Below are 14,044 nucleotides of genomic sequence, written 5' to 3' on the forward strand. Positions count from 1 at the left end.
ATTAAAGTCTGGTCAAAAGAAAGGAGGTGAGAAAAAAAAAAAACTTTACAAAAAAAAAAAAAAAAGAAAGGAGGGTTTCTTGCAATACCCCTAGATATTTGTGATCAATTTTCTGAAATCACAATTTCCAACAGATATGAGGTGGGTACCAGGTACTGTAGGAGTTCTCTGGGAGACAAGTATTGTTCCCTGTCACTTTCTGTTAATGAGTGAAAGCCAAAGGAACACCTTAGGACAGGGTAGACTGAACTCCAAGAAGCTGACACTTTCTCTCAGCATCCAGTCTGCTCTTAGTTGCCATCCACAGCCCGCTCAGAAGTCCTTTAAGAAAGCTTTTTAACATCTAAGACAAGGAGGAAAAAGACTAGATGATAAGAAGTGCTTTCCACCAACTTGGATGCTATTCATGCAAGATTTCTTGCACAAAGACCAGTAACTAAGAAAACTTAAGACATGTACTAGCAATCCTATTTCTTATTTTCAGTTACTGAGTCTTTAAAGCTTAGAGGCTGGATCTAGGACAAAGTTCTTAATTCATGAGGCTAGTAACATTAAGTGATTTGTCTAAAGTCCTCTGAAGCAGGACCTGAACTCAAGTCTTCTAGCTCCATGTTTACCACACCACACCACCTTAGCAATCCCTCATGGAACATGTTTAGTGCCAGGTCAGTTTCCTGGTCATGGCCAAATGGTGACTGTTGTCAGGTAGAAAGGGTACTGGGCTGAGAATGAGAAGATATGGGTTCTAGCCCTTGCACTGCTGTAAGTGTGTGTGTGTGTGTGTGTGTGTGTGTGTGTGTGTGTGTGTGTGAGAGAGAGAGAGAGAGAGAGAGAGAGCGCGCGCGCGCATGCACTATCTTTAAGAGGTCTGGCCTCTTTAATAGTTTCTGCTTCAGTTTGCCTATCTCACCCCCTGGCAAAACCCCAGATGCTGACTCAGTTCTACCATCTGCCTCTTCCTGTACCAAGTACAGCTCTGCAACATATCACAGAGCAGTGCTGACCAGTGACAATACAAATTTGTGGTCTCCAGTCTTACTGCTGCTCAAAAAATGCCCAGTCATCTCTTCTTGAAATCTCTAATAATCCTAGTCTCAGTCTTTTTGCTTCTATGCGTGTTCCTTTCCAAATGACTCTTCAGCAACCAGGATTGTCTCTTTAAACATACATAAACTGTGCCATTTCATTAATGACAACCCTTTAAGAGCATCCCACTGCACTGTGAATAAAATCCCAACTTGTGGGAGTTCTCTGATGGCCTAGCGGGTTGAGGCTCCTGTGTTCTCACCGCTGTGGCTCTGGCTGCTGCTGTGTGGCGTAGGTTCAATTCCTGGCCCAGGAATTCCCACATACTGCCTGTGTGGCAAAAAAGAAAAAAAAAAAAAAATCCCAACTTGTTCCGTACCTACAAGGTCCTGCATATTCTGGCCTCCATCTCCTTCTCAGACCTCATCTCAGGCCAGTCTCTTCTTTGCCAGAATGCTCCAACTCCAAGAGACCCCTTACAGTTCCTCACACATGGCAGATTTGTCTTTCCCGCTTGTTATAGACTGAATATTTGTGTGTCCCCCACACTTATACATTGGAGCCCTAACCTAACCCTCACGGGGTCTCTAAGAAAATAATTAAGATTAAATGAGGTCATAATGGTGGGGACCTGATTCAATAAGATTGGTGTCCTTATAAGAAGACACCTTAGGGAGTTCCTGTTGTGGCACGGTGGAGACAAATCCAACTAGTGTCCATGATGATGCAGGTTCAATCCCTGGCCTCACTCAGTGGGTTAAGGATCTGGCGTTGCTGTGAGCTATGGTATACGTTGCAGATGTGGCTCAGATTCCATGTTGCTGTGGCTGAGGGGTAAGCGGGCATCTATAGCTTCGATTTGATCCTTAGCTTGGGAACTTCCATATGCCACAGGTACAGCCCTAAATAAAAGCAAAAAAAAAAAAAAAAAAAAAAAAGACAGCTTAGAGAGCACACTATCAGTGTGTCAGTGCACAAACACCAAGGAAAGGGAATGTGAGGCCACAGCAAGAAGGTGGTTGTCTATAGGACAGGAAGAGAGCCCTCATTAGAAACCCGATTTTCTGGCACCTTAATCATGGACTCTTGCCTCCAGAAATGTGAGAAAATAAATTTCTGTTGTTTAAGCCATCTAGTCTGTAGTATTGTGTTATAGCAGCCCAAGTAGAGTGATATACTGCCTCGGAGTTTTAAACACATGTTATTTCCTTCTTTCTGCATAGAATATGCTATTTCTTTCCTTCTTTAAAACAGATGCTGGAGTTCCTGTCGTGGCGCAGTGGTTAACAAATCCGACTAGGAACCATGGGGTTGTGGGTTTGATCCCTGGCCTTGCTCAGTGGGTTAAGGATCCGGTGTTGCCATGAGCTGTGGTATGGGTTGCAGACAAGGCTTGGATCCCATGTTGCTGTGGCTGTGGTGTAGGCCAGCGGCTACAGCTCTGATTCGACCCCTAGCCTGGGAACCTCCATACGCCATGGGAGCGGCTCAAGAAAAGGCAAAAAGACAAAAAACAAAACAAAAAACAAAAAAACAGTTGCTATTTCTCTCCATTCTTCCTTCCTTTCTTCTTGTTCTAACATGCCCTGCAATTGGAGCACTGTAATAAAGCAGCTCTCCCAATGGTCACCGTTTTATCAAAACCAGTTGGTCCTTATCATCTTATTTTACTGGACCCTCACTGTCCCATGTGACACAGTAGACACCTTAGTTCCTGAACCCTCTACTTTCTTGGCTCTGATTTGGCTACTTTCTCTAGGTATTTCTCTAATCACTTCCTTAAGATATCATTCTGGAGCTGCTTAAGAGTTAGTACTCCACTTGATTTTGTTCTTGGCTCATAGTTCTTTTCTGTATAATACTCTCCTGGGGCCATCTCATCCATTCTCAAGGTTTTAATTCTAATACTGTGTTGACAGTTCCCAAATTTACTTCAGTCCTCTAAAGTAAATCTGAATATCCAACTTCCTTGCTAACCATTTCTACTTGGATAGCCCACAGGCATCTTAAACTCAAGACAGTAATTAAGTGAATGCTTTATCTTCCCTATAAACCAGCCTCTCTAAACTCAGTCTCAACTCACGGTGCCAGTGGTCTGAACAAAAAACCTAGCGTCATTTGGGGCTCTCCCCTCTTCCTCACCCACTGCTCTTTTTTTTTCTACCAGAGATAAATTAGTCATGGTCTTTGGTTCATGACACACTCTTATTATGTTGGTGCCTTTGCAGTAACAATATGCTCCCATGGTTCCTTTTATTCCTCTAAGCAAAGATACTGACCTTTCCCTCTTTGAAGTGCTTCTTGAGCTGCTTCTGCATGGCAGTCAGCTTCTTGGACTGCACCCCACTGTAGGCCAGCAGCATGCCACCAAACTGCCTCTCAGTGATTCTCCCATCCACCGGGTCGTGGCGTTCAAACTGGGAAGGGAACAGAAAGAGCGTTTATGGGATCAAACGGAAAGTATTTTGAAATGGAATGTGGAATGATCAACTGTGTTGGATGGCAGAGAATAGCTGATGGCCAGGACCATATTTTTGAACTATAATTCTCACCAAGATTTAAAAAAAATTAGTCAGAAGATCTGAGTTCTTATTCCAGTTTTGCCACTAAGTTGTCCAGCTTTTCCGGGCCTCAGTTTTCTCATAGATAAAAACAGAGCTGCTATGACATCTCATATACCTTCTAGAGCAGGAGCATCCCGTGGGAATAAAAACAATGTTAAAATTCCAGTAAAATTCATGAGTAATATTATTAGTAATAAGTGCTCTGTGGATCATCCATGTCCCTGCTACTTAGAGAAAACTTAAAAGCTAATTATTATACATTTGATCCATTATATATATATGTAAAAGTCATATCAGTTTCTCAGTCTGTACTTATTATTATTATTATTACTATTTGTCTTTTGTCTTTTGAGGGCTGCATCCGAGGCACATGGAGGTTCCCAGGCTAGGGGTCAAATTGGAGCTGTAGCCGCCAGCCCACACCACAGCCACAGCAACAGCAACGCAGGATCCTTAACCCACTAAGCAAGGCCAGGGATCGAACCCCCAACCTCATGGTTACTAGTCAGGTTCATTAACCACTGAGCCACGACGGGAACGCCCTGTACTTATTATTGTTATACACTCAGACCTCTAAGGATTTCAACAAAGAGTAATGTGTTTTCAAGTTTTCCCAAAAATGGTAATCAAATGCTAGGACATCCATAGAGCTCGGAAAAAAAATGTATGCAGTGTAGGATGCCTCAGTTAGACATGCTTACTTACCACAAGGCTACTGAAAAATCATTAAGTATATTTAAATCTGCAGATGGAAAGGTTAAGTATAAAGAACCTCTAGCTAATCTATGTAATATCAGAAAACTAAGATTTTCATTTAAAAATGGAGAGAAGAAAGTTATCTTAGTGCCAGCTGCAGTGTTAATGATACTTATAAATGCATAAATAATTAAATAGCTAAAGATGGGCCCAGAAACCAATTAGAAAGCAAAATGATTACAAGATGGTACAATTTCCCCGTGGTTTTATTGGAAAATAACTGTTACCAGGAAACTTTCAGATTCCAACACGGCAGGGCATAATCCTCTTCTCCTAAGAGGGCTATTTATAGACAGAAGACATTACTAAGTAAGGTCATGCCAACAAACATTTCCAGAATGTCTACTAGTTGTTGAGCAGTGTGTTAGTCATTGTAGGGCAGAGGAAAGGAGGAAAAGATTCAGTTTCTGTCCTTAAGGACTTCACCATCTAGTAAGGAGATAAGACTTATATATAAGACATAAAATAAAGAAGTATGTAGTTAGAGTGAAATTTTCTCTCAATTTTTATTTCCTTGGTTAACTTGATAAGTTGATATGCACTTTAATTTGTTTCCTCACTGATCAGACTATGTCAGTGAGCAAGACATGAGGATTACATTTTAATAACAGCAATTGTTTACCAATCATGTACTATGAGCTATTATCAGCTCCATTTTACAGATGAGAAAATTGAGGCAACATGAGGTTACACATGGCAGAGCTAGGATTCAAATGGTGCTTTGCCTGGATCCACAGACTATATCTTGGTATCACAGTATTTCCTCTTTCTAAGCAGAAAGTAGTACATAATCACCTTACAGGACACCATTATGCTGTTTTGAATAAACTTATAAAGCAATGAGGCTTAGTCATACTTGAGAGGGAAGTAAAACTATTTCCAAAGAAATCAACATCAATATTATGCAAAAGCCTCTTTTTTAACTCAATCACTCAATATTTCATGTCTGTCACACCATCACTTCTACAACCTGATTAAATTTTTGACAATACCAAAAATTTTCAGGATTAAATTTAACTTTGATTTATGATTCTATCTATCATCCTGAAACAAAATGGAGGACTGACAAAATTTTTGCAAATGAGCACATTTTCTGTCATGCTTAAATCAGATTTTCAGTGAAATGTGATACCTGGGCCAAAGTTGGTTTTCTTCAAAGCTGTGGCCCTTGCTTTTCCAGGCTAGGCTTCAACAATTCAGGATGCTCATTTACTCTTATCTGGGAGATGTTACAGCTGTGGAGAAACTCCATATATCTGAATTAGACAAGTTAAGCTTTATCCCACAAGATAGATTCAAGGTTGAAATTCTTTTCATAGTGCTGGCAGTGGCAGCGGCGTGCTCAAGGCTGATGAAAGCCTGCATTCATCTGCTCTCCACAGGGGCATAGAATCTCATCTCTGCTATGTTTCAAAGGGAGTAAAGACAATTTCCAGTGGAGACCCCCAAGTAAGAATTCCACTGCTTAAATTAGTATTTTTATTACTAATGTTCTTTGAAAACACAGACTTGTCTTTTTCGCTCATTATTATTATTCTTACTATTTAAACCTGAAAAGGAGTAAAAACTATAAATTTCAATTCCATGCAGAACAGCCCACTTCAAAATTTACTACCTCCTTTGCAATTTGATGTGGAGCAGGCCTGAAAACCTGCTATGCTAAGGCTAGGAAGCTTTGAAGGTAGTTTCACAAGGGCCTGTATTAGGGCTAAATTTTCGAGTGCAAAAGCTTGACAGCATGTAGCACGATATGAACATAATGCCCAAGGTCATGAGAGGGTCTTTGGCCAAAGACATAGGTTATTAAGAACTTATCACAGTGCAGAAAGCTTCTAATTATACATCTGGAAGCAATTCAAATGATTGGCTTGTATTTTATTTACTAAATGTTGCTAAAAGCCTCTTATATTCCACTTCAATGACAACGAAAAAATTCATCCTATTTGATCCTAGGGCACAGGACGTGTGTTTTAGCACATCATCCACCATTTGCACTGCTTCTTTTTTTTTTTTTTGCTTTTTAGGTCTGCACCCATGGCATTATGAAAGTTCCCAGGCTAGGGGTCAAATTGGAGCTACAGCTGCCAGCCTACACCACAGCCCCAGCAACACAGGATCTGAGCTGAGTCTGAGACCTACACCACAGCTCACGGAATGCCAGATTCTTAACCCACTGAGCAAAGCCAGGGATGGAACCCTCAACCTCATGATTCTAGTCGGATTCGTTTCCGTTGTGCCATGATGGAAACTCCTGCACTGCTTCTTCAGACTATACAAGGCTACAATAATCAAAACAGCATAGTGTTGGCATGAAAACAGACATAAGGATCAATGGAAGAGAATACAGAGCCAGAAATAAACCTGCACACCTATAGTTAATTAATCCACAACAAAGGAGGCAAGAATATAGTGGAGAAAAGGCAGTCTCTTTTGTGGTACATATACACAATGGAATACTACTCAGCCATTAAAAGGAACGAAATAACCGCATTTGGAGCAACATGGATGGACATAGAAATTATCATGCTAAGTGAAGTCAGTCAGACAATGAGATGCCAACATCAAATGCTATCACTTACATGTGGAATCTAAAATAAGGACACAATGAACTTCTTTGCAGAGCAGATACCAACTCACAGACTTTGAAAAACTTGTGGTTTCCAAATAAGACAGGTTGGGGGGTGGGGGGACGCACTGAGAGTTTGGGATGGAAATGTTATAAAATTTGGTTGCGATGATTGTTGTACAACTATAACTATGATAAAATTTACTGAGTAATTAAAAAAAAAGGCAGTCTCTTCAATAAGTGGTGCTGGGAAAATTGGACAGCTATGTGTAAAACATGTAGATAATGTAAAACAATGAGATTAGAATAGTTTCTAACACCAAATATAGAAATACATTCAAAATGGTTTAAACACCTAAGTGCAAGACCTGAAATCATAAAACTCCTAGAAGAAAACACTCTTTGACATAAATCAGAGCAATATTTTCTTGGATCAGTCTCCTACAGCAAAAGAAGTAAAAGCAAAAATAAACAAATGGGATGTAATTAAACTTAAAAGCTTCTGCACAGCAAAGGAAACTATAAACAAAACAAAAAGAAAACCTACAGGATGGGAGAAAATGTTTGCAAATGCTGTAACCAACCAGGGCTTACTTTCCAAAATATACAAATAGCTCATACAGGTCAATATCAAAAAACAAACAAATCAAAACAAACAAACCCACACACAAACAACCCAATCAAAAAACAGGTCAAAGACCTGAGTGGACATATTTCCAAAGACAAAGAGATGGCTAAACCAGCACATGAAAAGATGCTCAACATCACTAATTATTAGAGAAATGCAAATCAAAATCACAATAAGATATCACCTCACACTTGTCAGAATGGCTATCATCAAAGTCTACAAATAAATGGTAGAGAGAGTGTGGAGAAAAGGGAACCCTTGTACAATACTGGTTGAACTGTAAATTGGTATAGCCACTGTGGGAAACAATATAGAGGTTCCTAAAATACTAAACATAGAACTACCATATGACCCAGCAATTCCACTCCTGGGTATATATCTGGAAAAAATGAAAACACGAATTCAAAAAATACATGCACCTCAACATTCACAGCAGCACTATTTACAATAACCAGGACATGGAAACAATCCAAATGCCCATCAGTAGATGACTGGATTAAGAAGATGCCATACAGTACCACACTGTTTTGATGACTGTGGCTTTATAGTATTTCTTGAAGTCTGGGAGAGTTATGCCTCCTGCTTGGTTTTTGTTTCTCAGGATTGCTTTGGCGATTCTGGGTCTTTTGTGGTTCCATATAAATGTTTGGATTGTTTGTTCTAGTTCTGTGAAAAATGTCATGGGTAATTGGATAGGGATTGCATTGAATCTGTAGATTGTATGGCCATTTTTACAATATTGATTTTCCCAATCCAGGAACATGAAGTATCTTTCCTTTTCTTTACATCTTCTTTGATTTCTTTGACTAAAGTTTTCTAGTTCTCAGCATATAGGTCCTTTACCTCCTTGGTCAGGTGTATTCCGAGGTATTTGATTTTGTGAGGTGCAATTTTAAAAGGTATCGTATTTTTGTATTCCTTTTCTAATATTTCATTGCTGGTATACAGAAATGCAACTGACTTCTGAATGTTAATCTTATATCCTGCCACTTTGCTGAATTTATTAATCAGTTCAAGGAGTTTTGGGGTTGAGTCCTTAGGGTTTTCTAGGTATAGTATCATGTCATCTGCATACAGTGACAGTTTGATCTCTTCTCTTCCTATATGGATGCCTTTTATTTCTTTTGTTTGTCTAATTGCTGTGGCTAGGACTTCCAAAACTATGTTGAAGAGCAGTGGTGAGAGTGGGCATCCCTGTCTTGTTCCAGATTGGAGTGAGACGGCTTTCAGTTTTTCCCCATTGAGGATTATATTTGCTGTGGGTTTATCATAAATGGCTTTGATTACATTCAGGAATGTTCCCTCTGTACCCACTTTGGTGAGGGTCTTGATCATGAATGGATGTTGGACTTTGTCAAATGCTTTTTCTGCATCTATTGAGATGATCATATGATTTTTGCCTTTTTTTTTTGTTAATGTGGTGTATGATGCTGATTTATTTGCGTATGTTGAACCATCCTTGTGAACCTGGGATGAACCCAACCTGGTCATGGTGTATAATTTTTTTGGTATGTTGTTGGATTCGGTTGGCTAAGATTTTGTTGAGAATTTTTGCATCTATATTCATCAATGATATTGGGCGATAGTTTTCTTTTTTGGTGGTATCTCTGTCTGGTTTTGGAATGAGGGTGATGGTGGCCTCATAGAATGTCTTTGGGAGTATTCCTTCTTCTTCAACCTTTGGAAAGAGTTTAAGGAGGATGGGCACCAATTCCTCTTTATATGTTTGATAAAATTCACCTGTGAAGCCATCTGGTCCTGGACTTTTATTTGTAGGGAGTGATTTTATGACCTCTTCAATTTCATTTCTAGTGATCGGTCTGTTCAGTTGGTCTGTTTCTACTTGATTCAGTTTTGGCAGGCTGTGAGATTCTAGAAAAGTGTCCATTTCTTCCAGATTGTCAAACTTGTTGCCATATAGTTGTTCATAATATTCTCTTATGGTTTTTTGTATTTCTGCTGTATCCGTTGTGATTTCTCCTTTTTCATTTCTAATTTTGGTGATTTGGGTTCTTTCTCTCCTCTTTTTAGTGAGTCTGGCCAGGGGTTTGTCAATTTTGTTCACCTTTTCAAAGAACCAGCTCTTGGTTTTATTAATTTTCTCTATTGTTTTTTGAGTCTCTATTTTATTGATTTCTTCTTTGATCTTTATAATTTCCTTCCTTCTGCTGACTTTAGGACTTTTTTGTTCTTCTTTTTCTAATTCGTTTAGGTGGAGGGTTAAGTTGTCAATTTGGGATCTTTCTTCTTTTTTGAGAAAGGCCTGCATTGCTATAAATTTCCCTCTGAGCACTGCTTTCGCAGCATCCCATAGGTTTTGAGAGGTTGTGTCTTCATTATCATTTGTTTCAAGGTAGTTTTTAATTTCCTTCTTGATTTCCTCATTGACCCATTGGTTTTTTTAGTAGCATGTTGTTTAGTCTCCATGGAGTAGGTTTTTTCTCTTTCCTTTTCCCATGGTTGATTTCTAATTTCATGGCATTGTGGTCAGAGAAGATACTTGAGATAATTTCTATGCTCCTAAATTTATTGAGATTCGCTTTGTGTCCCAACATGTGGTCGATTCTTGAGAATGTTCCATGAGCATTTGAGAAGAATGTGTATTCTGCTTTTTTTGGATGTAGTGTCCTGAAGATATCAATTCAGTCTAACTTTTCTATTGTTTCCTTTAGGATCTCTGTTGCTTTATTGGTTTTCTGTCTAGAGGATCTGTCCATTGATGTGAGGGGGGTATTAAGGTCTCCTACTATGATTGTATTCTCATCAATATCTCCCTTTATGTCTGTTAATATTTGTTGTATGTATCTGGGTGCTCCTGTATTTGGGGCATATATGTTGACGATAGTAACATCCTCTCCTTGGATGGATCCCTTAATCATTAAGTAGTGTCCTTCTTTGTCTTTCTTTATGTCTTTTGTTTTAAAGTCTATTTTGTCTGATATGAGCGTTGCGACTCCTGCTTTTCTGTCATGTCTATTGGCATGAAATATTTTTCCCCACCCTTTCACTTCCAATCTATATGTATCTTTTGTCCTAAGGTGAGTTTCTTGTAGGCAGCATATTGAAGGTTTTTGCCTTTTTATCCACTCAGCCACCCTGTGTCTTTTGATTGGGGCATTCAGCCCATTGACATTTAAGGTGATAATTGATAGATGATTATTTATTGCCATTTGAACCTCGTGTTCCAGTTGATTCTATGGTTCTCCATTCTTCCTTTCTTTTTTTTTTTTTGGTTGGATGGTCTCCTGTTATTATCTGCTTGAGTGTTGTTTTTTTTTTTTTTCATTTTTTGCGGATGTAATCTTTGGTTTTGGCTTGCGGTTGCCCTGTTTTTTAAGTATGCTAACCCCTTCCCATAATTGTGTGTTTTAGCCTGATGGTCCTGTAAGTTCAAACACTTCATTACTATATTAAAATTAAGAAGAGAAACATACAAACAAACAAACAAAAAGGGTTATTTACTTCCTAACATCCCTTGCCCACATTTTATGGTTTTGATGACTCTTTTTATTTTTTTCTTTTTAATTTTATTTTGTTTGAAGCATGTTCATGATTAAATCTGTATGCTGGCTTATTTGAGTGACTGCTCTCTGATTGCGGTTTCCTCAGTCCTAGTTCTTCCTCTTCTTCTTCTTCTTTTTTTTTTTTCTTTTCTTTTTTCTTCCCTTTCCTTCCTTTCTTTTTGGTTTAGAGAAGCCCTTTCAATATTTCCTTTAACCTGGGTTTTGTGTTGCTGTATTCTTTAAGTTTTTGTTTGTTGGAAAAAATTTTTATTTCCCCTTCTATTTTAAATGATATTCTTGCTGGATAACACAGACCAATGGAACAGAATAGAGAATCCGGAAATAAACCCTGACACCTATGGTCAATTAATCTTTGACAAGGGAGGCAAGAACATCAAATGGGAAAAAGAAAGTCTATTCAGCAAGCATTGCTGGGAAACCTGGACAGCTGCATGCAAAGCAATGAAACTAGAACACACCCTCACACCATGCACAAAAATAAACTCCAAATGGCTGAAAGACTTAAATATACGACAGGACACCATCAAACTCCTAGAAGAAAACATAGCAAAACACTCTCGGACATCAACATCATGAATATTTTCTCAGGTCAGTCTCCCAAAGCAATAGAAACTAGAGCAAAAATAAACCCATGGGACCTCATCAAACTGAAAAGCTTTTGCACAGCAAAGGAAACCAAAAAGAAAACAAAAAGACAACTTACAGAATGGGAGAAAACAGTTTCAAATGATGCCACGGACAAGGGCTTAATCTCTAGAATATATAAACAACTTATACAACCCAACAGCAAAAAAACCAATCAATCAATGGAAAAATGGGCAAAAGACCTGAATAGACATTTCTCCAAAGAAGATATACAGATGGCCAACAAACACATGAAAAAATGCTCAACATCGCTGATTATAAGAGAAATGCAAATCAAAACTACCATGAGATATCACCTCACACCAGTCAGAATGGCCATCATTAATAAATCCACAAACAACAAGTGCTAGAGGGGCTGTGGAGAAAAGGGAACCCTCCTGCACTGTTGGTGGGAATGTCAACTGGTACAGCCACTATGGAGAACAGTTTGGAGATACCTTAGAAATCTATACATAGAACTTCCATATGACCCCGCAATCCCACTCTTGGGCATCTATCCGGACAAAACTCTACTTAAAAGAGACACGTGCACCCGCATGTTCATTGCAGCACTATTCACGATAGCCAGGACATGGAAACAACCCACATGTCCATCGACAGATGACTGGATTCGGAAGATGTGGTATATATACACAATGGAATACTACTCAGCCATAAAAAGGAATGATGACCTAATGCCATTTGCAGCAACATGGATGGAACTAGAGAATCTCATCCTGAGTGAAATGAGCCAGAAAGACAAAGACAAATACCATATGATATCACTTATAACTGGAATCTAATATCCAGCACAAATGAACATCTCCTCAGAAAAGAAAATCATGGACTTGGAGAAGAGACTTGTGGCTGCCTGATGGGAGGAGGAGGGAGTGGGAGGGATCGGGAGCTTGGGCTTATCAGACACAACTTAGAAAAGATTTACAAGGAGATCCTGCTGAATAGCATTGAGAACTTTGTCTAGATACTCATGTTGCAACAGAAGAAAGGGTGGGGGAAAAATGTAATTGTAATGTATACATGTAAGGATAACCTGACCCCCTTGCTGTACAGTGGGAAAATAAAAAAAATTATTAAAAAAATAAATAAATTAAAAAAAAAAAGATGCCATACATATACAATGGAATACTACTCAGCCATAGAAAGAATGAAATACAGTCATTTTCAGCAATGTGGATAGACCTAGAGAATTTTATTCTTAGTGAAATAAGTCAGGCAGAGAAAGACAAATACTGTATGCTATCATTTATATGTAGAATCTAAAAATAATACAAATGAATACATATACAAAACAGACACGAAGATACAGAAAACAAACTTGCGGCTAACAAATGGGAAAGGAAAGGGGGGCAAATTAGGGGTATGGGACTAACAGATACCAACCACTATGTATAAAATAGATAAGCAACAAGGATATACTGTATAGCACAGGGAACTATATCCATTATTTTGTAGTCATCTATAATGGGGTATAACCTGCAAAAATAATGAATCCCTGTGCTGTATACCTGAAGCTAACACAATACCGTAAATTGACTCTACTTCAATAAAATTTAAAAAAGAAATTTCATTCTGTGGATTCTGTGGCATAAAACATGTGTGTTCCAGCACATCACCCACCATTTGCACTGCTTCTTTGTTTCTAAGAAGGGAGCCGAACAAGCCTAGCATTTTCTTTTTGTGCCACTGCCCCTTTCTCAAATGGATACAAGCTGTTGGCTCCCTGTTGTTCCCTAGGGGGCTGCAGGGCAGGCAAAGAGAGGGCAGAGAAGTGCCAAAAAACAATCCACAAGATTTTTCCTGGCTTTCTATCCACACTGTGCCTCTCATACCCACCCTTGCCCCTTGTTGAGAGAAAGAACAGCTTTTTGGAAGGACAGATGGTCTCTATATATCTAGAGATGAAATGATTTAAGGAAGATAGGAATCCAGGAAGAGAAGAAAACATGTATTATGAATAAAAGCCAAAATAAGAGTAGAAAAATAGTAAAAGGAAAAAGAAATCAGTATTTGCAAGTGGGTCTTGATTTATTAGAGACTTCTGAGGTTAATATAGGTCAACAAATGTAAACTTCAACCTTATTCTCTTTCACAAAATTATGTTTCAGGAGACTCTGTCTCTCCCTTAGAGTAAATCCTGCCCTTATGCAAGTATTTCAGAATGACAATTTTCTTCACAGGCTTTTTCTAGCTTCTGAATTGTACAATTCAAGTAATGACAATAATCTCAAGTCACTCAGCTGAATATATCTGTGTTTTTCAATCAGATAGTATTTGGCTTTTGAGATCTCATCCATGTCACTGCTGCTACTATCAGGAGTCTCAGAAAAACTGTCTA

General features: G+C 38.7%; 1 protein-coding gene across 4 annotated transcripts in view; it reads right to left on the reverse strand.

The window, feature by feature from the left end:
- Positions 1–14,044, reverse strand: part of MICU1 (mitochondrial calcium uptake 1) — a 242,021-nt gene that overhangs the window by 40,608 nt on the left and 187,369 nt on the right. For all 4 annotated transcript variants that reach the window (XR_014825569.1, XM_005671068.4, XM_084992918.1 and 1 more), the window contains 1 exon segment: positions 3,306–3,443. Coding sequence is in view for 3 of the 4 variants with exons in the window: in XM_005671068.4 (XP_005671125.1) it covers positions 3,306–3,443 (138 nt within the window). In the remaining variant the exon portion in view is untranslated.

The sequence above is a fragment of the Sus scrofa genome, chromosome 14, assembly GCF_054392235.1.
Source record: "Sus scrofa isolate SSC_HxYL_T2T_F1_AM1 chromosome 14, Sscrofa_HxYL_maternal_Yorkshire_Landrace_v2.0, whole genome shotgun sequence".
Lineage (NCBI taxonomy): Eukaryota > Metazoa > Chordata > Mammalia > Artiodactyla > Suidae > Sus > Sus scrofa.